Raw genomic sequence first — 24,352 nt, 5'->3', positions numbered from 1 at the left:
TATTATATTATTGGATATTGTTCAACAGGTTTTCTTTTTTCCTCTTCCTATTCATTGTCATGTCACATTTTGGTATCATTAGCAAAGTGTCTATTTCTTTTTTTTTTTTTTTTCCTTCTAATTGTTGATTTCCAGTCATTGGAGACATGCTTTTCTTACCTTTTTATTTTATTTTACCCCCCCCCCCCTTCTCTCTCTCTCTCTCTCTCTCTCTCTCTCTCTCTCTCTCTCTCTCTCTCTCTCTCTCTCTCTCTCTCTCTCTCTCTCTCTCTCTCTCTCTCTCTCTGTGTTTTGAACTCTGAAAAATTAATTTGGATTTTTAATACTTTCTTCTACAAATTATTGGCCAGAACTTCTTTTACTCTTGCTTTTTTTTAAAGAACCTGGTGACTGATAACGCATTGAAAACACATCCTACCCCCATCTCCCCCTTTCTAAAAAATCAACAAGTCATCTTCAATGATCTGAACAAAGTAGAATGCATACATCTTAAATAGTTTGAAGAACAATTTTTGTCAATTGATTGGAGTTCTCTTATCAAATTTGTTGTTCACAATTGAATTCTTTCACTTTTTCTTCTTTTTATTTTAGGGCCTGTATTAATCTCAAATGTCGGAAAGACCATTTCTCTTTGTTAACATATGATCAATTTTTGAACCACAAAGTAGTAGATAGTTTAAGAACTTTTCTCTCACATGTTTTATCTAAGCAGGTGCATGGGTAAGGAAAATCAAAGTGAAGCCATATGTTGTATAATGTTATTGTAATATTTTATACTATAGGTCAAACACGTCCAGTCCAACCACAGCTAGGTCAACACGAACAGCCCAAGGTTCCACTGGCCTTAGACCAACTGGAGGTCCCAACAGCCTTGGGCCTGCTGGGTCCTCAAACATCAGGCGTAGCAGTAACAGCAGCACTACAGTAAGGAGTCAGCATAGCCTTAGCTTGTTGAAATGTTTTATGTTTTTTTGTGTTGTGGAGTTTGTTATAAGTCTTTTTCTCATTTCATTAGTACATTTAGATTACCACTCTCCTCCCCCCACCCAAAGCTTTTGCTTGAGTTTGTTGTCAGATACAGATAAAGAATACAAGCGTACAATATCCAACTTACTGAAGATCAGTAGGTCCAGGGTTTGAGTCCTGCTCGAAGCAGTGCAGAGTTAATTCCTTGAAAAGCCCTTTACTCACATTCTCTCATCGTACTGCGATGTAAAATGGATACTGGGTCAGTTACCAGGGTTGTCTGTCAGAAAAAATCGTCATATCGCTTCATTGGCATCAATCTGTTCAATGTTATAGTTATCATATAACGTTATAACAAGTGTAACTAAATGACCAATTGCCATATTTATGGACAATAAAGATCTATTATTATTATTATTATTATTATTATTATTATTATTATTATTATTATTATTATTATTATTATGTTCTGTCCTACATGTTAAGCTTTGCTGTCATGAGCACATTTAGTGGATATTGCACAATATAAATTCTCATTTTAAGATGACAGTCATGAGCAGGACAAGGAACTGCTGTTATGTCAGCAATTACAGGTTGTGGCTGCTATGTAGAAGACAAAACTGTTGAGAAAATTATAAGGGAAGGGGGAAATGTCATATTTATTAAAGCCATGTTCAAAGTTGCTCTATTTTTTTAAAAAATGCGGGTGGTTGGATGGGAGCATCACCCTTGAATCATATACCTATGATGTTCGCATGGGTATACGATCCGATAGTGATGTCGTTTCTTCTTCTCTTTACTAGCCTATTCTGCTTCTTTGGTTTGTGATTGTATTTTTGACAGGGGATATTTTTTTTTCTGTAAATCTTCTGCCTGTTTGTTCTTGGTTATTTATATTGATGATATCTTTAGGTTATGATTTTGATTTACATTTGTACTATTTTTGTTAGATTGCTTGTTTTTTGTTTCAGCGGTCTCTCATATAACCTCAATTGTGTTGGAAGAGACCTAAAGCAACAAACAAACAAAAAAAAAATTTAAAAAAAAATGCAAATTCATTAATTTTCAGGATGATGAAAGAGGTAGCAGTAACAAGTCTAACGCCATGACCGGTACATCTCTAGGAACATCGAGACTCAAATCGTCGAGGCTAGAAGAACCCAAACAGAGAGGTTTAGCTGGTACAACTACGGGTGTCAGGGTAAGACATTGATATCAATGGTTTTGATAAGCATCATGAAAATTTCAGGCCTTTTATTTTGTAATGACGAGACTTAATTTCTTTCAAAACATAAACTCTCTTTTCTTCATTTTCAGACCTGGCTATTTTCACCAAAAAAGTAGTAGCAGTTGCATCACTGTTTCTGTTCTTATGGCGATAATGGTAACACCTGATCCTGAACCCTATCAGAACAGGATTGAATGCCTATTACTATATCCATATTTCAGAACTGTTCATGTGTAAAGCAAAATGCTGATTGGTAATGTGACATTGTGTATTTCATCTCATAGAGAGTCCATGGTATGCCCAGGGCCCCGACTTCATTTTATCATTTTGCATCATATTCAAATCTGTTTCTAATAGATATTTATTGATTACATATTTTTGTATTGAAAAGAGGTTAGAGGTTAGTAATCTTTTCTTCTACACTTCAAAGGATGACACTTAATTGATATTGTGTATTCAGCTTTTTCCCCCATTATCATTTGTTCATGCAGAAGATAGCAACTCCTGATAATGACAATAAACGGATCAACACCAAACCACCTACAAGTACTTACGGCTCCAACAGGACCAGGACAGGTATAAATAATAAAACTATTGATTTTTTGGTTGAGTTGATGTTGAAGCCGTTTGAATTCATCTCTCATTTTATATGGACATAAGAAAAACAAATGTTCCTTTCATACATGTTGCATGTAGTATGAGTACCTTTTTTCTTGTCTTTTAATTCACAAAATCATCTTGAATATTTTCATGGTGCTGATATGACAAATCAACGTGTTTTGTTACCTATCTTTGCAAATTTAAATCATAAATGTTATTTTAAAGCTGTATTCCAAAAAGAAAACACGGAACACATGAGGCATGTGCTTTCTTGAAGGGAAAAAAAACCCACCAATTCACTAAAATTAAATAATGCCCATGTACTTTTTCTATTGTTCCAATCGCTTCCTAAAACAGAAACATATGGTGTATTTGTTAACATTTTATTTCCACTGCTTCAGCTGCTACAAAAAATGTTGATGATGGGCCCAACATGAGAAACAAAGATGATTATCACAGAGAAGAGGCTGAGCAGATGGACCGCTTAAGACAAGTAAGTTTTTTTGTGCATTTTAAATTTAAAATCATTCATATATATTATATTCAGGATGCATGATATGTAATAATAAAGTTATATTTGTGTTTGTGTTATATTTCTCTTTATGCAAATTGATATAACAGGTAAACATTTCAAAAGGAAACATTCTTTCATATCACCGTTTTGTCATGGTTAACAACAAAGAATAATGACACGTTCTTTAGATAACCTTTATGTCAACATTAGTAAATGATGTTCTCAGAAAAAAAAAAAATTTTTTTTTACACAACTGCTAAAGAAGAAAAAAAATTTCAGATACTTTTAATAGATGAAATGATAATATGTGATTTGCAAAAGGAATAGGGTTTCAAAGAATATTGATTTTTCTCTTTGTGGTTGACATTAGACTGTAGAAGCCAGACTGAAAGTTACCCTACCTGACAACCTGCCAGAGGCTTTGAGGGACGGTGTTGTGCTCTGTCATCTGGCCAACCAAATCAGGCCTAGGTCTGTTGGAAGTATTCATGTTCCTTCACCTGCTGTGGTAAGTGTAGCTTTGTGATCTTGTATGATTCTCACCTTTGGACTGGAGTAGGTCTCAAAAGTCCTGCTCTGGGCGGTGCAAAGCTGAGTCTTTGGAAAGGCACTTTACTCACATTCTCTCACTGTACTAAGGAGTAAAAAGTTATTGTCTCTGTCAAAAATATTTTGTAATAACACCTTGCAGGCATCATATCTTGTCCAAAATGTTAAGAGTTGCCTTTGGCCCCCTGTAAAGCCCTGAGTTATTTTCAATTGGGAATTTCCTTATAATTATTAGAAATTAACGTTGTGATACAACTTGGATATATTTATACCAAGAAGACCAAAATAGCCAAAAATAGAAAAACATAAACCAAGATGAAAATCCAACTATTCATCCTCCACTGTGTTCAGCTTTATTCTGGAATTAATTATCTTGGGTGGAAGGAAATTGAATGGTCTAATAATACATGATCTGTATTGGTTTAATGAACTTTTAGCCTCAACGAATTGTGACTCATAGACGCAACATCAATTCTTCATCTGACATTTATCACAAAAGTTAATGTGTACTTCTCAGAAAAGTATTTGTATGAGGTACACCGACTCTAGAAAAGCCTGAGGTCAAAATCGCATCAGATTGATATTTTTTCTAACAGCAAAGGAAGGTATATTTTAGGATTTAGTGTTGGGGAAATAAGTATCAACTTAGAGCTGTTCCATCGACTTTGCAGCCTCAGAGGCCTTCTCATCTCCATTCCTGTACGTTTGATGTCATGTTTAGACCTGTAAATTCTCAGTCAATTAACTGAAATCAGTCAATTTGTCAAATTCAAATATTTTAAAAAAGGAAAGAAAGAAAGAAATAAATAAAAAAAGAAAGAATTCACAAATCGTAGTCGAATGACCGTAAAGTAATTAGGAGTGTTCCACAGCGCTACGCATAGCTCATGGGGACCGTTTATATTAACGATGTATATATTGCCAAGACTAAGCGACGCTTTTTATAAAAGGCGTGTCTGAACACATCCCTGGGTATTTTCACACATCCTTCGTTAAATTATTTTTTCACTTTCCAAACCCGTCGTGATCCCAACTGTAGCCAATTTTAACTGAGCCACCGAGCGATAAATTTCACCGTGTCATCTAAGCCAAAATTGACCACATTTACTTGGCGAGTCTCAAAAGTATGATAAAGTAAATTGCGAATGTTATGTAGACACCTTCAAATCGAAAGTTAGGATAGATTGCTACAAGCACATTTCGATTGCCTCACGTTGTAAACAAACTGGTTGACCGTTTCTTCACTGATTGAGTACCTGATTATAAGGAACAATGGTAAGTAGCCTAATTAATTCCCGTGCAAATCAGGACGTTTTCTGCCATTGTTTTGCTCAAGCCCAAGCGAGCTTGCTGTTTTGTGGCGATTTACCTTCATTTCGATTCTTTGAATTTTTCCGCTACGCCTGCCGAAGTTTCTTCTTGATAATTCACTTCTACTTAATAATTCAGTGTATTGGCCAGAAGTCATATTTATTTAAGTTTTTTTTTTCCAGTCATTTACTGATTGAAAATCAAGTTTGCTCATTGCTACATTATTCTAATGTTCTCACAATGGCTTAGCTGTTCGTGGATCGCAATTCAGACTTGTGGAGCATCGATAAAGATGTGAGGAATAAATTCAATAGGTCATGGCTAGAAGTTAAAGATGATAATGGTGATTATTTTTCTGACTATGTCAAAAAAATTCCAGAGGCAGGAATATGATTTTGATGAAGTCATCTTTACCTATATGAATGACATGCTTATTTAGCATTCCTTCTACTTCTACATCAAATTATGGCCGTCATACTTCCAGTAAGAAATAACACCCACTATTTTAATGTATTGTATTTATCACTCTCCTCTCCAATGATGCCCTTATTTTTTAAAAAATAATTGAATCTTCAGTTTGTCGAAGAGTTTCAGTCAATTTTTATAGAGCTCATTTACAGGTCTACATGTTGTTGTCCATGGTTGATGTTAAGCTAAGGTTAATGTTTGGCAATATTTAGACGTCGTTGTTTGGTGTTATAGAAGTGTTATTGTGTTATAGTGTTATTGTTATGTGACTGGGTGTTCTTTGTGTTTGTTTTTAGTTCTGCTTAATAACAAACCTTAATTATTTTTTTCCCCATTCTATGATTTTAATTTTTATTGCAATATCCATCCACAGCCCAAATTAACATTGGCCAAATGTCGTCGAAATGTTGACAACTTCTTGGAGGCATGTAGGAAGATTGGGATCGGCCAGGTGAGTTTTTATTCATTCAAATTGAAATATATGATTTTTTTAGATAAATAAAAATTAAATAACAGTGAAATATCTTAATTATCTAAAGTGTAAAATTCATTTACTGACATTATTGAAACATGATTTTCGACTTTTTTTTTTTTTTCGTTTAATTCAATCATAATTCATAAACATCTGTTGAGTTGTTGTTTTTTTTAAATATAATTTTAAAAAAAAATTTTTGTTTCCTCATTTACCTATTTTTATGTTAAACCAATGAAAAAATATAGGAGTCTATTAGAAATACCTTGCTTTTAATCATATATTTGGTCATTTGACATATGCATTTGTTGTGAAACATAGCTCAATATATTGTTGGTAGGTGCAAAATAAATTTTGACTGTTACTGGTACAAAGAATGTAGACAATTAAGGAAGAAAGGAGAATGAAGCTGCTTTGACCAGTAGAGGGAGTCATTTTAAAACCATCATGTTAATTAGGTTAATAAAAAAACATTCTTTTTTCCTGAAGTCTGGACTGGAATTTGTCTAAATGTTTTGGCTATGTTGCCTTTTACCTGCTCTATTTTAGCATTATATTATTGAAAAGTATATTCACTTTATTCGCTGCATTTAGATGTGATCTGTGTATTTTGTTATCATGATTTTGTTTGTATCTTCGATATTCACCCACAATCTCTGCTGTTCATTGGTGTAGAAAATTATAAAACCAAACAACAAAACAAACAAGATTTATATTTTTAACACTTTTTGAATAAAAATCTACAAAACAGACATATAACACATAATATGAGATGAACTCAGGCTTTGAGATGTAAAATGTGAATTATCTTATATGATTAGGGGCAATAAATACTATCTTTTAACGAATGTTTTAGTACAGATTCTTTCTGTTCTCAGATTTTGGCCTTATGACTCTGATCTATGCAGTGCCTTTCTTGATTTGCTTCTGAAACCTTATATGACTTTCACAGAGCTTTGTGGATTATAAATCTTTGTTCATTAAATTATTTGTCAAATTTCAAGTTTGAAATATTTCTAATGCTTTTTATTACTCTGCTCAGCTCTATTATAAATGGATTTTGAAATGGACGACCTTTTCTTCCATACAACTCGCATCCCTATTGCCCCTTCATTTTAAAAAATAAAATATCACTGCTGTCATCTCATTCCTTTCACCATCTTGTAATCATTAACTAAAAAGACTTCAAGAAACTATTGTAAATAAAAAATTTGTAATGATTGTCAATGGGTATTTAGTGACACAACAATTGATTTTGGTTACGGTTTCAGCATATCAAATTTTTGAAACAATGTGTAATTCTGGAATCTTATCTTGTGTTTTCTATATGTTTATATCTGTGTATTTATTTTCCCCTTCTAAGACAAAGGGTCATGGTCATATTTATAGTTGATTTACATTTTTTTCCTTCCCCACACATATGTCGTTTTGTTGTAGGGGCTTTTTATCAAAATGAAATTTTTGATTAATATTCTTTTCTGATTTATCTGCTCATTACTTATAGAAATGTATGAAGCCCGTTTGCTTATCAAATATTAGCATATTTATTTGTTATGGATATTTATTTAGTCTGCTGCCATAATTACTCTATTGCTTCAGATATTATAGAGGAAATGACAGCAACAACTACAAATACTAGATTTTCACCATTTGCCATTAAAATGAAATGTTTTGAAAACTTCCATTCCATTTTTAATTGCAAATATCAAAATATATGACGTTATGCACATATTGATTGATATTAAACATAATTCATTCAAACAAAAAGACAAAGAGAACTAAAAGTTACAGGCAGTCTTAAGTATTGAAAGTTTTATGAAGGCTCAAAAGATAGAGAGAAAATGGATAAGAGGAAAAACTTGTGTTTACAATCTACCCAGTTGTGGTTGAAAATCTTGAAAAATAGATGATGAGTCTGTTTTGAAAAATCATGGTCCCAGATGTCTGCAACTAACCTGATTATAAATATTGATGCTGAATCAGCTTTATTTGTTTTTCAGTTCACTCATTGTTTTTGCTTCAAATTTTTACATCTATAATGTGTTCCTGCCAAAAATGACTTTCTGTTCTCTGACCCCCAAAAATGCTCTTTAAAAAAAAAAACCCAAAACAAAACCCAGATAAACCCATAACGCCCAAATAACCAAACAAAACCACTGATTTGGAATTAGTAGAAGATTTCATAGAAGAATCCCCAAATCAAATTAGAATTATAACGAAAATATCGTTTTTCAAACTGAAAAGTCATTTTTTGTCACTCTTAATTTCATTGTTACTTAGATATTTGCCTTGGTTTTCAGTACAGGTTCTTGTGATCCTCTTCACCGATTAGTCGTGGCTGTCTTTTGTGTAGTGAGTGGTGATTGTGGCTCTATGACTGCTTATCCCAGAATTTGTCTATTCTATATAAAAAGCTTTAAGTCTCTCAGCACAATCAACTTTATTATCTATTCCTTGGCTGGTTAAACAGCATTTTCAAATATCTAATCTTGACCTTGGTGAAATAGATTAACATTGACGGTTTTCTCTTGTTAGATAATCTAAGTGACAGATTGGCTCAGCAGTATGGTCTTTGTTTTGTACCCAAAAGTTACTAAGTTCAAATACCCACCATGCTTTGTGTAGCAATGACTATCCCGCACAAATCTTTGGGCCTCTTTTTCATCACGAAGTGCCCGAATTCGCGTCAAAATATGGGACGAAGCCGTTTCGTATATGCTATTTAAAAAAATTAATTACGACGCTGTTTATCGATGAATATGACTGAAAGTTGGCACACAGTTAGAAAAAAGGTCATTTTAGATTATGTCAAGCGACAAAACTCGTGCGATTACCAGAAGACCGTTAAAAATGGATTTTTACTCTTTGGAGTAAAATATTTCTAAAACTACCGGGCGTGGAGGTTTTGTCGCTGAGAAGGTAATACATGAACATTTCTTCTTTTTGGTTGTAAAATTTCATATGAATATGACGAGTACTTTTCCCGTATTTTACAAAACACCATCCTAATTTGCTCTTCAAGTTTCAATCTTTTAATCCACTTATTACGCAAGATACAACCAAAGGTCGAAAAAAATGCCGAAAAAGCGTCCCATATTTTCGCGTTTTTTTCCTCTTTGCGGGTCATCCAAATAAATGACACCTTTGAAACTGCATAACTTGTTTATATATGAATGGATTTTCAAAATTCAAAAACATTTTTACTCAGTGGAGATAGGGCTTTGATTTTAGACAAAAATTTTCCTCAAAAAGAGAAAAAAACATTTTTCATAGTCATTGCTACTTTGTGGCATTGAACAAGTCATCTTGCCCTAGCTCACTTTGCACTGTGGCTGTCCCTGTGTAACTCCAGTCTTCCCTTAAAGACAAATTTCCCCTTGTGGATGAATCAAGGGAATTTTATTTTTATTTTTATTAGTTATCATGAAGCTAACTCTCGGAAAGGCTCCCACTATTTTTCAATGAAAGTGAATATTGTGCTATAAAATTGCAGTTGTTTTGATAGAAGAAAGAGATCTAAACCTGAAATGCTCTTTGTTAGTCATTCTCATCTATTCACATTTCTCTAATTTTTAATGTCTCAAATATATGAGAGTTAAGGGCAGTACATTTTGATAGACAAAGAATGATAAAGTAATGTTATGTCATTGAGTATTGCTGCTTAAAGATACGTCATTGAAGCATGGTTAGTTTGTTTTTTTCTTCACAGAAACGGTTATTGGTTCAATTTTTTTTTTTTTAATAGTTTTAGTAGATGTTTATAATGTAATGATTTTATTTAAATTTTCTTGTACTTCCTCATCATATTTATTTTTCTTACGCTTGCAAACCGTGATGATTTTCAGGTGTTTTTTTTTTTTTGTTTTTCCTTATGACATTCCTATATTGTGTTAGATTGCAATAAAACATGTCTTTTTTTTTCTCTCTGTGTTCATAAAAGTGTATTCCATATGTGGCCCATCAGTTCAAAACAGTATTATGTCAGGACTGTCTATGTGGCGAAAATTGAATTTATGGCTAGAAATACAAGATTTGTGCCAATATTTTTTGTTTTATCGTAGAGAAGGAATATCAGTTGTTAACGAACAAAAATTTAAAATACTCTTGTCATTCTGGTTGATCCTGACACAATATCAGATTGAGACGGTGGGTCATGTATTGTTTTTTAATATTCATATTATTGATTATATTTCCATCATTGTATTTTATTTCTCTTAATGATAGCACTCCTCCAATAGTCTTTATTGCACTTTACCATACATTGGTCACTGTTATTGGGGTTGCAATATATATCAATTAACAAGCCCTGAACTTGTTTACTTTGAACATTATCGTTGTATTTTGCCACTTGCTTATTAAATACTGTATAAAAATAGGTTGCAGTAGAATGTACTGTTGTAATGTTCTAAATATCTTGCAAAATGAGTAATTTTAAACAAATGAAATATTCACTCTTCTAAATATAGGGTATGATTTTGTAGGAGAAAGACTAGATACCCATTGGGATCTTTGCCAGTCAAAAGTTTAATTGATGTTGTTGCAATTGATTCTACACCAGCAGGGTACAGCTATGATATGCAATGTCAATAAGTTTCACCAATTTTTATTCAATGAAGCCCACTATTATTATATTGGATGAATTATTTAAAAACTAGCTGTTGGTATTAGAAAAAAGGTAATTTTTTTCTTTAGATGTTACTTTAAGCTATCATACTTATCTTATCACTCAAGCTTGTGCTTTTGTAGTCACTGATGCCATTTTCCAGTCTGTATGAAAATAAAAAATAAAAGTGAACTCAGATATAGTAGTTTCCTAAGTCGGAATTGATTATTTGCTTACTTATACAGTGCAGCACCAAAATCTGAAACAAGTTGGGATGAGGATATTTGTTTGAGATTTCAGTTTAAAATGGTTAGCTTGGCACCGGTATGCAGCTATTAATAGTTGGTTTGGTGTTTTTGTCATTAAATAACTTTAATAAGTTACTTAATAAGTCAAGTAAGTCATAATAAGTTAAGAAGATAAAGCCAGCATTTCATGTTGCTGATTACACACTCAACATGCAACATCATTACATAGAAATCCAGAACCTAATCACTGTCACTTTTCACATCTCTCCCTCATTCTTCATTTCTCCCGGATGGGGTTCCTGACCTCCCATAGTGGTCAGGGAGGCACTTACTGTGTATTTTATCCCCCTATGCCTGTTTTCCAACATGCTTTCTCTCTTTGTCTTGGAATGACATTCCTTGGTTTTGTCCTGACCTTGGCCGGATTCCCGTTTGGAGGAAAGCAATCAAATGAATAGTTTTGTAAATCATCTCTCTCTGTTATGCACTGTATTATTTTTGTTTTACATATATATATATGATTTGTAAACATTTGAGTGTGTTCCTCTCAGTGGGGACCTGTGTTTGTGTCAGGATGAGACATTTAGGTGATCCCACATCAAGTACGATATCTTGGAATCTACACCTGTTTCCCATTTGAACTAATTTCCCTTTGTCTTCCTTTTTCTTTGATACTTTAATTCTATCCCATTTTCTTCCTTTTTACTGGTGCTGATTTGACTAATGTGTTGCAAGCGCCATCAAACCCTTAAAAACAAACAAACAGCCTCTTTTCTCACCCCGTTTCCCACACCTAATCACTTGTTTGATTTTACGTAACAGTAACAACCTCAGGTCATCATTGCCTTGCTGGTATTGGCAAAGAGGCCATGTGTGTAAGACTGGCCAAATATGCTTCATCTAACCCCTTCAAAACATATATACCGTAATTAGACCTGTAAATTCTCTGTCAATTTACTGAAATCAGTCAATTCATCAATTCAAATATTTTTTAAAAAGGAAAGAAAGAAAGAATTCATGAATCGAAGTCGAATGACTGTAAAGTAATTAGGAATGTTCCACAGTGCTACGCATAGCTCATGGGCCGTTTATATTAACGATGGATTGTCAAGGCTAATTGTATTTTCACACAGCCTTCGTGAAATTATTTTTTCACTTTCCAAACCTGTCGTGATCCCAGTGGTAGCCATTTTAACTGAGCTGCCGAGCAATAAATTGCACTGTTTTCTTCTTAGCCAAAATTGACGACATTTACCCGGTGGAACCTTAAAGTATGAAAAAGTAAAATGCGAACGCCGGAAGTGTGTTATACAGACACCTTCAAAAAATGAAAGTTATATGGTTGCTACAAGCACATCTCGATTGCCTCACGGTGTAAACAAACTGGTTGACCGTTTCTTCACTGATTGGGTACCTAATTATAAGAAACAATTGTAAGTAGCCTAATTAATTCCCACGCAAATTAGTTTTCTGCCATTGTTTTGCTCAAGCGAGCTTGCTGTTTACTATTCATTTCGATTGTTTCTGTGTGGGGTTCCTGACCTCTCATAGTGGGCAGGGGGGTACATACTGTGTCTTCTATCCCCTTATATCTGTTTTCCATCATGCTTTCTGTTTTTGTCTTGGAATGAGATTACTTGGTTTTGTCCTGGTCCTGGCCAGATGCCCTGGCTGAGAGGGAAACAGTCGAATGTATAGTAAGTTTTGGGAGATGATATTTTTTTCATTGTAAATCATATCTCTGTTATGCACTGAATTATGCTTTCTTTATATTATATATGATTTGTAAAACATTTGAGTGTGTTCCTCTTAGCGGGGACCTGTGCTTGTGTCTGGATGAGACTTTTAGTGATCTCAAACTAAGTACTTTGATAGAGTGCTTTTGGAATCTACACCTGTTTCTTATTTGAACCAATTCCCCTTTGTCTTCCCTTTTCTTGGATGCTTTATTGTGATTCTAGAACTTTTTACTATCCCATTTTCTTCCTTTTTACTGGCGCTGATATGACCTTAATGTGTTGCAAGCGCCGTAAAACCCTTAAAAACAAAAAACAATTTTAAAAAACATTTCGACTGTTTGGATTTTTCCGATATGAAGAGTTTCAGTGAGGTTCAGTTTCAGTCAATTTTAATAGAGCTCATTTACAGGTCTACTTAATATACACTACACACACACACACACACACACACACACTCTCTCTCTCTCTCTCTCTCTCTCTCTCTCTCTCTCTCTCTCTCTCTCTCTCTCTCTCTCTCTCTCTCTCTCTCTCTCTCTCTGTAACACTTAATGCCACAGGGAGAGTGATAGCATCTTTCATTTCCATTCAATGCAAACAAAAGGCTAAAGGATTTTGATCTTGAATGTGCAAGTGAATGTCCAGTTTGTTTGAGATTTTGTTAGCCATTGAACGTGTTCAAGATTTTTGTATGAAAATAGAGGGATTAAGATGGGGATTAAAAAAGATGTGTTTGGTATTTCCGTGATTTTGAGCTTTGCGTGATTGAGATTTCATTGCTGCACTGTATATAACAAGTTTTAGAATTAATGACACACAATTTTTGTTGTGGGAGACTTGAGACCAAAAAAGAAAAAATGCAGCTCATGGTATTGGAATAGAACCTTGGTCATGTTATTTGTTGAAGGAATTAGTGTTTTCTGAAACTTGTCACTACACGCCCAAATTTTTTAGTCAGACTGAGTGTAGCAAATATTGTTTGCCATTTTTCAAATAAGACACCAGTCAAAAAGATGTTGAATTACCTATGGTAATAGATGTAAATTCCCACTGTCATTATCCAGGGGAACAGGAAACAGGGAGTCTAGATTTTTTAAAAGCTGATAAAATCAGGACCATTTGCCCCTGCATCTGGTTGTCTACTAGTTGAGCCTTGGATGCCTGCCGGTTTTTATACAATAAGAAAAAAAAATAATTCTGAATTGTTCTGTATTTTTAAAGGCAGTACATATTGATTTTTAAAGGAAGATATCTTCCAAGTCCTTCAGGAGAAATTTAACCTAATTGATAGTTTTAGATTTTGGAATAGTCACTTAAACAAATATGGAACACATTCTGGTTAAGTCATGGCTTGCCTACTCTCCTCCCTTCATTTACCAACCTTGTTAAACAGGAAGATGTTTGTGATCCTGACGACATCATTGAAGGAATTCATCTCATACCAGTTGCCCACACAGTTCAACGACTTGCTGATTTCCCATGTCTGAAACAGTCAGACTTCTACACTGCCAACTTTTGTCTGGTTATCGTAGCCGCAACTCTTGTCATCATCTTTTACCGATCTTATTATTTCTACTTGGCAGCTTGATTAATTAAGAGAGATGTAATCCAGTTTTTAACCTTTTTGTCAAATTGAACAATCTGACATCATTATTATCTGGCTGGTGGCTGAGATGTTTTGTCACAATGGAAACACTGAACCACCCAGATGCATGTTTCAATGGGAGATGGATTGTGTGTAATGGTTTGTGTGTGTGTGTGTGCGTGTGTGTGCAGATGTGTAGGTGTGTGTGATAATCATCAAATTTACTTGATATTTATCATTGTTGGTTGTGATGTGTTTTCATGGTCAATGATATTCAGGGTTACTGTCTTTCCATTTTATACATAATAAGCTTGCAAATAAATGCGTATGGTGTGATATTGAACATTGATTTTGTTTAAATATATGTAATTCGATCTAAAAATGTATGATATTGTAAATAATTCTCCATGGTTTTGATTTGAAGAAGTGCTAAGTCTAACAATGAACAAAACCACTTTATGCTTAGCAAAGTGTTATGGTTTACGGTTTTAAGGATCAGTGAGCTATCCCATCATTTTGAAATACTCTTATTTTCACTTTATCTCATTTTTGTTCTGCACCCAATGTTAGTGTTTCATTTAAAACATTAAATGACAATAGTCAAATGGAATGGAAGCGTCAATTCAATTAACCAAGACTTGATGTGGACATTTCGGGTTTTCCCTTTGTCAATAAAACAATGAATGAAACAGTAAAGACTACCAATGAGAGATGAGAGGATGGCATTGTATTTATTTCTTTAAGCTTCAAGCAGTAATGTTTGCTTTTAAAACCTTATAGTCTTATAAGATATTTTTTCTTTAAATAAAAGAGCTCTAATAAAATATGAATAAAACAGCATCCAAATAAATTTGTCTACCTCTTTATAATCTAGGGTAGTCCACTTGTCCTTAAATCCAACCATTTGATCTATATTTGGCCGTGTCAAAGTCCGGTTTTCATTTAAAGGATGTACTTTCAAAAATGCTGTTGATATAGGGCTCCATGCCCTAGAGATACTAAAATGATGGGCAATGTTTGTTTACTCAGTTCTGTGATAATTATTACAAATTCTACCTTTTATGAAAGTTTTTGTCGTTATGTGCCATTATGACCAGTTGTTACTGATAATAATTTATTCTTATTTTGTATACAAAAAGATAAAAAATAACTAAAATATATATAATTTATATATATTTTAATGTCCTTTAACGGTTGGGGTCTTTTGCACTCTCATGATGGGCAGAGAGGTTACTCTTGTTGTGTCTTCTATCCTCCTATTTTTGTTTTCCTTTTCCTGGTCGCTTTCTGCCTTTGTCTTGAAATGAGATTTCATGTAGTTTTTTTGCCATGGCCCTGGTTTGAGTATCATGCTGAGAGGGAAACAATCAAATGTATAGTATTAGTTTTGGGCGTATGATACTTTTTTTCTTGTAAATCATTTATATATATATATACTTCGCTTGTGTCTGGATGGGACTTGTAAGTATTGTCAAAATAAGCACATTGATGGATTGCTTGTAGAATATGTTGTTCCCTATTTGAACCAGTTACTTTGTCTTACTTTTTCTTTGATGCGTTTAACTTCAGATCTGCTCATTATCCCCCCATCATCTTTTCTACTGGCGCTGAATTGACCTAAAAGTGTCATAGACGTGTAAAATCCCTATGGAAAACAAACATCTCAGTTGCATTTAATTGTAAATCTACCAGTTTTTAAACTATCCTATCTTCTCCCTTTTCACTCTTTTTCACTGGTGCTGAAATGACCTAAAAGCATCGCAAGTGCTGTAAAACCCTTGAAGACAAACAAACAGTGTCCTTTAAAAAATGTGGCAGCGCCACAAATGAGAAATTCAGGGATTTTTAAAAAAATTAGTGGGGTTTTTTTTATTTAAAAAATGTCTGTATTATTGAAAAGCTCCTTCTGTGGTTGTTTACTGAGTAATAAAGAAAGAAGTCAATCCTGATTCCCGTTAAAGATTGTGATATGATAAGTTGTGATACAATTAATATTTTTTTTAAATGGAAAAAAGAGATAATTGAAAAATGTTTCACAGCAAATGCATGTGTGGTACGCAAATACAAATGAAGGTTAGATATATTCATTGTCGATAATTCGACTATTTTCACTATTTGTTAATCTGTACAAAATCAAAATCCTCTTTCTAAAGTAGATCAATAAAAAAATTGGAATGAAATAGCTCATCGAGAAAAATAGTTCCAATATTAATGATTATATTGTCAAATTTAACTTTTAAGTTTACCTATCATTTCTTTTTTTTTTTTAATAATTTTTTTATTTTGTTTTGAATGCATTATATAATTTTATGTTTTATTCTCCCCTTTTCCATTTTCATTTTCATCCTTCTCTGCCCCTCTTCCGTCAATGCCTACCTGCTCATTCATTACACTTTGTGTGTTTACCATGATGCCTCTTCCGTGTATGTTGCTGCCGATGACAATGATGACAACGTTGACGACACCAATAGGAACAAATATGCAATGCCCAGGATGTTTTGGAAGAGCGTGGCATCAGTCGAGTGGCTATCACCGTGGGTGCCCTTGTTGCCATAGGAACCAACCCCAAACAATCTGTTGTATGACAATTGGGTGAGCTGCTTGCTGGCGTGGCCTGTCTTTTGGTCTTGGTAACGCTATTCCTCACTGCCACTGAAATCATGGGTCTCCCAGTTTATCCTTATTTGTAAAGTTAATGATTGATACAAAGTTCAAGAGAAAATCTAATGAGGTCATTACCAATTTGTTTTTATCATTCAATTTTATAAGATTCTTTCTGTTGTATTGTTGATAAATGAATAATACTTAGTCTGTACACAGTATTTCATACTTGATTTCACCTACAATTTTTTCTCCCCAACCCCACAGACACACTATTTGCCACCTATCATCAGAGTCTCTATAAATTTTTAAAAGTCTTGCCGAACTTAAATTGATGAACCTCTGTAATTCCTAACATTTAGGAAATGTATGAAGGAATTCGAAACCTTTTATGACTGTCATCACTTTTTCTTTCGTCGTATGATTTTCCCTTTCTAGTTTATAATTAGAGTTAGAGGTAATTTACAGCCTTTTTTTCGTATTGCTCATTGTGGAGGGTGCAAGATTTAGTGGGCACACTAACTTCTCTTATTTTAGGTTTGCTAATTCATTTCAAGAACAAAATTTCTTTAGATTTGATTCCCCGTCTATCTCTTCATCAAAACAAAGAATTCATGATGGGAAGTCATCAGCATAAGTCTAGACATTTTCTTTTTAACCCATTCCTCCCCCTCCTACCCACTTGCCGAAATCTCTGTGCTCCACCCAGTTGTAGAAATGTCACAATAGTTTAGTGCCCATTCTTATGACTTGCATTTTTCTACATGAGTTGTATTGAAGTGCGTGTGTGATAAAAGCCCTAACCTAATTCATAATTTTATGCCTCTGTAGTTTTGTTAGATGTTATCTTCTTTTTCCCTTATGAATGACATCAATAGGAATTCCTTGCTCATTGACAGTTAACCGCTAAAGCACAATTAAGAAATGTTTTGCTCTCTGCAGTAGAATTCAGACACTTTAGTATCCTATTTTATTCTCTTAAAGAGCTTAAGTTAGTTAAAAATACATCACTTTGCTTCAAATTTTCAACATTGGCTTGAAGATCATGTCCCCACAGATGCCTTTGCTTTATTCCCGACATTGGTTAACAATTCACTCTTTGCATCAGGAGTGTGGTGTATTCATTTTCAATAGATTTTTAAAGATTTTATGCCTATTCATTGACTATCGTCTTCACTGCTAAATTCTGCTAAAGGCATTGAAATTTTATTAGTCTTGGAGATTTATTGCCTTGATTGGATAAGTGATCTGATTTTGGGGTGAATAGAACTGTCTGCTGCTTGTAACATCCTGTAATATTCAACTTGTGTGAAACGATATGTTTTACTATTATTATTTTTGTAATAACTTAAATCTATTATTGTCAAGAATGAAAACTGAACCAATTAAGTTGAAAAAAAAAAGAAGGGGAAGGGAGAGGACAAAGGGAGGAAAAAAGCTGATTTTCACGATTCTTTGGTTGGAAACGAATAGTGCTGTCACAAATAATAGAAAAATGCAAGGAAAGAATAAAGTTTAAAAAAATTTATAATGGTCTGTCACGGCAGATCTACAGCACCCCCCTCTCTCTACACTGATGTGCTAACCATTGAATATGTTCCAGGTGACATTAAATTCAATGACTTAAAATCCCTGTTTATCTTTTCTTGTTGAGAAACTTCTTTTAGTTGATGACACCTTGTCATCAATGGGACAAGAGTATAACAAGCAGTGATTATCACTACCACCTGAACTTTTTGTATTCAAGGGTTGCTGCATAATGGATAGCATGTCTGTTGCAAGTAGATTACTGGGACTATAAAAGGTTTCTTTCACTTTCAACCAGGACAGGGGGGTTAATAGACTATATAGGTGCCTCCTCTTAGTCCATTTTTTAGAAGGGGAGTTTGCCTTTCGCCTTTTTTTCTACTTTCGCTGTAATCTCTTTTTTAACTCTACTAAAAAATGGAGACCACTCGTGGGGAGTGCATTGCTTATACATTTAAAAGAATTTTATTGATCAAAATTCTTGAAAATAATTGAACTTTTCCTCTGATGATATTTATATGCTAACAACTAAAAAAAGAAAGGGGTGTTGCTTCAATTCTTACACGGAGGATCAGGCTAGGGGAAGATGATTTTGTCAAAGCAATTTTTTCCTATTAAACTAGATGTAGTTGCCGGCAAGAAGGCAGTTGTTACAGTGTTTGCCTGGATATTAGTTGATGCTTTCTGTAATTGTGATATGAATCAAGTCTTGTTTTGTTGTTTCTTGTAGTTTCATCTGGAACTAAAAACAAAAAAAAAGAGAGATTCAGTTATGATACAAAAGGGTTGCCCTGTTTTTTAAAAGCTTATGCTATGTTTCATTAAATATGAAGAATAAAACTTGTCTATTACTCTTTTTGTTAAAATTATTACAAACTTAAGTAATTAAAAAAACGAAAAGAAAGCTCCAAAAAAACTCAAAAGGCTGTGAAGAATGCAATTTTAAAATGGTTTTTGGAAAGTGAAGCAAAATGAAACGAGGCATTTTTGAAAAAGATTGCTACATCAATATCATATTTCTATTGATAAAATTGGCTTCAGTTTTTGATCAGTTGGTTTTAAAATAAAGATTAAAATGTTCAAAAGGAGTTTTAACCCATGTTACTACGTAGTAGTCGCTCCTTTGTTTTGTTTTTGTTTGATATAAACTTGGCTTGAAATTTTACCCAGCTGGTCTATTCTTTTTGTGTTCATTTTGCAATAAATTATTTTTATTTTGATTTGTACAGTAATGGTACATGGACATATGTGATTCGTCTTGATTATTTATTTATAAAGTGAGGTTGTAACAAAATGTGATTTTGTAACCATTTTTTTTTTCATGACAAAAACGGAATGATATATTAGGTTTTTTCAGAATTGTGGAAACAATCTAGTTATCATCAGTTTTCCTGTTTTGACATATGGTTAATAAAAAATGATCCAATATAATGACCGGTACCAAATGAATAGGAGTTGTAGCCTCACATTGTGGCAATAAAGTGTGGACAATGTTAGTGCAATTTTACGTTTAATACAGGTGACAACATCAAAGATAATGCTATGATTTGATACTACGAAGAAAGGAAACATTTCTTAATAATTTTTTTGGGATATGTATTGAGTTCTCCTGGTCCAAGTATTTCTTGTTTATTTCACTGAAAACAATTTGTGTGTGGATTTTTTTTTGGTTGACAATGGTTCTGTTTTCTTAATTAACATTATTGTTATTTATTTAAAAAGTACGGTATGCCATTTCCTTGATTTATCAATCACCTTGCACTTCCACAAAATATGTTGAAATTTTTTTAGTGAAATGTGCTTTCTCAAACCTGCCTTATTTCTTTTTTTCTACTTTCTTCTCACTTTATTTCTGTTTTTGTTTTGTTTTGTTATCATTAAAAAAAATAATTGTTGCCTTATTATCTTAATTAGTTTAATTCCAAAGGTTTTTTTTTGTGTGTTCTAATTGAAAGCAAAGATTTCATTAATTTTATTTAATCTTTTTTTTTTTGTTCATGAGAAAGGTTGCGGGTGTTTTGTGGTTCACTTTAGTCATTGCTAGTTGATTGCTGTATGTGTTTATGTGGGGTGGGGGAGAATTTAGAGAGAGAGAGAGAAAGAGAGAGAGAGAGAGAGAGAGAGAAAGAGAGAGAGAGAGAGAGAGAGAGAGAGAGAGAGAGAGAGAGAGAGAGAGAGAGAGAGAGAATTACATTTGCTATTTTATAATATAACTTGTAACTTTCTCCCCCCCCCCCCCCCCCCCCCCCTCTTTTTTTTCCTCTCTCTCTCTCTCTCTCTCTCTCTCTCTCTCTCTCTCTCTCTCTCTCTCTCTCTCTCTCTCTCTCTCTCTCTCTCTCTCTCGTTTTCTTTTTTTTTTCTCCACTGTTTCAAATTCCTCTCCCACCCGCCATCCACTTCCCCAGCTTTTTAATTAGCTGAAGAATGTGTATAATACTTTGTACAGAATGATTCAATGATAGTAGACTTGATTGTTTCTACCTTGACAACAGGGGGTATGACTGCTGTTGTAAACTAGTAGACAAGTCTGCATGACTTGAATTTTGTAAATAACAAAGTCTAAACTTTTTAGAAATCGTATTAACTTGTCCTTAACTATTTTTTATTTATCCTGGCGGTGAAAGTTGGGAGGGGGGGGGGGGGGGGGGAGGAGTGGAGATGAATATAAGGTATTTTTATTCTCAAAATTTGTTTAACATTCATTACATTATACTGTCGTTATTTTTAATAACACAATGCCATTTGGTTACTATTGCACACACTGTAGTTTTAAAAAGAATTATGGCGAGTCTAAAGGTTATATGTTTTATATAAAGTGGACACATTGATTTCTCAAAAAGCTAGCAGAAACACAGGAATGCATTTCAAATGAACAATAGAAGGACGTTGTGCATAATGAGACCACTCATACTTGTATTGTTGCCTTTGAAAATAGACCTTACCATTGTCATGGGACTCAAAATTGTTTAATGATCAGTTTTATCCCGGTGTAGTTGATTTCACCACCATTGATAGGATTCAACACCTCGCCATCACACCACCATCATTGCACTTAATTGTTATATCACAATTTAGGATAATGCAAATAAATCAATGTATTTTTTCACAAGAGGTATTGCAGTGATCCTCTGATTTTTATCCACAATGCTTAAAATGAAATCAATGCGAGTCCAAAAACCTGTATTCAACTGTGCTTTACTTAAATTACCAGTCTAATTACTTGATTATATTTATATTACATAGATGCCAATCTTTACAATAGATAATTTACAGCCTTTAAATCTAGTACGATTTGGCAACGAAACACAGATTTATCTTACCACAAGACTATAGCATAAAGATGAATAAAATTTGCAAAAGTAAAATAAAAATGATATGAGTCATGGACATTAGGTGTAGAGTCGTTTTGATTCGAATTCGAAGTAAAGGTATTCTTATACTTTTAGGTGGCTGGTTATGATCCGTGTCCAAGTGTCAGCTATTTAATGCTAGATGTTTTGTTTCCAAATTAAAGATGGAAGTGGTCATCTATCATGCTTTTTGCTCGACAGAGTTTTAAAAAGGAAATGAAAACACTGAGAAGGATTAGAATTGATCAAATCGGGATTTAAATAATATCACACTTGACAATTGTTGTCAATTAGAGTTTTTATAAAAGCCTTATATTAATTAATTATATATAAATCTATTTTTATTATTACCACCGTAGATAGTTCAACGTATAAGTATTATTACTCGGAGAAAGACAAAATATAAAACATATAATCATTGTAATTTAAAGACCTATAATACAAATATTAGACATTCAATATCATGATATTGTATATGAATTGATTACACTTTTCAATCAATAACACTGAAATGCTTTCTTTTACCAAAGAAAGGGAAAAATAATTGATTTATGTATAAATTTATTGATTCGCTTTTTATTTTTAAATCCCAAGAAATATCTTGTTCTTTTGGACAAGAAGAAGTGGTAAAACACACAAAGAAGAATACTCAACACAAAAAAACTGAGGTATTATATTATTGTTATTATTGATTATTATTTATTTGATCTGCTAGTGAATACACAGTAATAGTTGTCAAAATTTTTTGGCTTGTGTCTGTTTTTTTTGTTTCTTTGTTATTGTTTTACATAATTTGATTTTTAAAGAATCCAAGGGATTTTTTTCCCCATCAAGAGTCGGGTGTGACAATTTGTATTAGGTTTTATCTGGGCTGATCATGATTTCCCATTTCTTCTTCTAAGTGAGGAAGATTTCCAAAGTCAGTTCTTGATCACTTTTGCACTCACAAAACGATGGATGTCATTTTTTTAAAAAGATACTTTCCCCCTTTTTTTGATATTAATGTTTTGTTGTCCAAGGGTAAATTATCCAAAATGGAGACTTTCTTTACACGTAACGCTCAACAACGGACTTACGCATCTCATCTTGAGGACATTTAGATATTGATGATTTGCGGCTAAATGAAATGGTCACCTATTCTGTCCACCAAAAAAAGTATAACCTCATAACAATGTGTAGCCTTTAACGTTAATAGTTTATTAGAGATTATTTAGAGAATATTAATCACTTCTCTGCACGTCGAAAAACAATGACAAAGAGCTGAGTGACGTCAACTTCATTAATTTATTCTGTAGGTCTCTATGTGATAATATTTATCACCATTTTCTGTTCATAGAAATCACTGTTCTTTTGGAAGCCAGGACATTCTAAACGAGATCACGAGCTCTTCTTCGTATTGTGTTGATAACAAATCGTGTTAATAAATGGTAGAGGCACATGGGCACTGTAATCTGATTAAATTGTACATTCAAATTGTCTCACCATGTCTCACTATGTAATAAACAATATAACTTCCGTACTCTGGAAAGACATGTATTAAAAAATTTGGTCAGAAGACTCGTCCTACAAACAACGATCGATTTAAATGACCCCCATCTTGGCAGCAGCCTCTTATGGTTTTACACTACTATGTTATGACGATCGACCCAATCAGCAAAGTCCGGTCCGCACTCGTGCACCGTTGCAAACCTGCCGGATAGCATCGTCACAACACACCGTTCAACTAGATCTTAAACCCGGGACTAATGAATAGCTCTCGAGGTCTGAGGTTTGAGAGTTTTTGTCAAGAAGAGGGTCATTTAAGTTGATGGATATTTGAAGGACGAGTTTTCCGGCCAACATTTAAAATGCATGTCTTCCCAGAGTATGGCAGTGAACTGGTTCAGAATGATTATTACATTCTAAAACACTGTAACCATTGTATATACTTACTTGGCTATTGAATAACAAACCCAAACTTTTGGAAACTAATAAAATATGCATTGAATGCTGTAACTCCTATTTTTTTTGTTTTCGAGCATTTATTTCATGTTGTATGTATATCTTGTTGTTCATTTTTTTATGATAAAGAAGGCACTGATTATCTTAATATCTAGCCTATACCTTCTTTTATGGGACCTATCAGTTTCCTGTTATACTATAACACACTTCCTTGACAGTTACACAAGCACTATTTGACTGGAAGCAACAACTTTTTTCGGGTTATTTTAATCTGGAAAGAATGTGATTGGGTTAATGATTTAAATGTGACATTTTCGTGGCAAATTGCTTTCATGTTACGTAACATTATGAAAAGAATATTAGTTAAAACAAAAAGATAGAAAAAAAGTCAAATTCAAATGTGGCTAATGCATGTTTTTGCTGTTAATTTAGGAGAGCTCTCATCCATTTCCCGAAACTTTCTTGCCCTTGTCATGAAACGAGTTGTCTTGTTTTTGTCCAAATCTGACGTGATTTTAAAAGAAAAAGAATTCACTGGGTGGGGTTCCTGACCTCCCATAGTGGTCAGGGAGGTACATACTGTGTCCTCTATCCCCCTATATCTATTTACCAACATGCTTTCTGTTTTTGTCTTGGAATGAGATTACTTGGTT

General features: G+C 33.6%; 1 protein-coding gene across 26 annotated transcripts in view; it reads left to right on the top strand.

The window, feature by feature from the left end:
• LOC144980931 (uncharacterized) overlaps positions 1 to 18,377 on the top strand; it is a 48,687-nt gene extending 30,310 nt beyond the window's left edge. For all 26 annotated transcript variants that reach the window (XM_078928899.1, XM_078928898.1, XM_078928895.1 and 23 more), the window contains 7 exons: positions 783 to 924; positions 2,036 to 2,167; positions 2,686 to 2,770; positions 3,196 to 3,287; positions 3,679 to 3,816; positions 6,010 to 6,087; positions 16,752 to 18,377. In XM_078928899.1, the coding sequence (XP_078785025.1) occupies positions 783 to 924; positions 2,036 to 2,167; positions 2,686 to 2,770; positions 3,196 to 3,287; positions 3,679 to 3,816; positions 6,010 to 6,087; positions 16,752 to 16,865 (781 nt within the window). In that variant the 3' untranslated portion in view covers positions 16,866 to 18,377. The remainder of the gene's footprint in view (positions 1 to 782; positions 925 to 2,035; positions 2,168 to 2,685; positions 2,771 to 3,195; positions 3,288 to 3,678; positions 3,817 to 6,009; positions 6,088 to 16,751) is intronic.
• The last annotated feature ends 5,975 nt before the right edge of the window (positions 18,378 to 24,352 follow it).

This window comes from Berghia stephanieae, chromosome 10 (genome assembly GCF_034508935.2).
Source record: "Berghia stephanieae isolate SIO BIC M18660-M18661 chromosome 10, UCSD_Bste_1.3, whole genome shotgun sequence".
Lineage (NCBI taxonomy): Eukaryota > Metazoa > Mollusca > Gastropoda > Nudibranchia > Aeolidiidae > Berghia > Berghia stephanieae.
The sequence above is the reverse complement of the archived record's forward strand: the minus strand, read 5'-3'. Positions and strand labels throughout refer to the sequence as shown.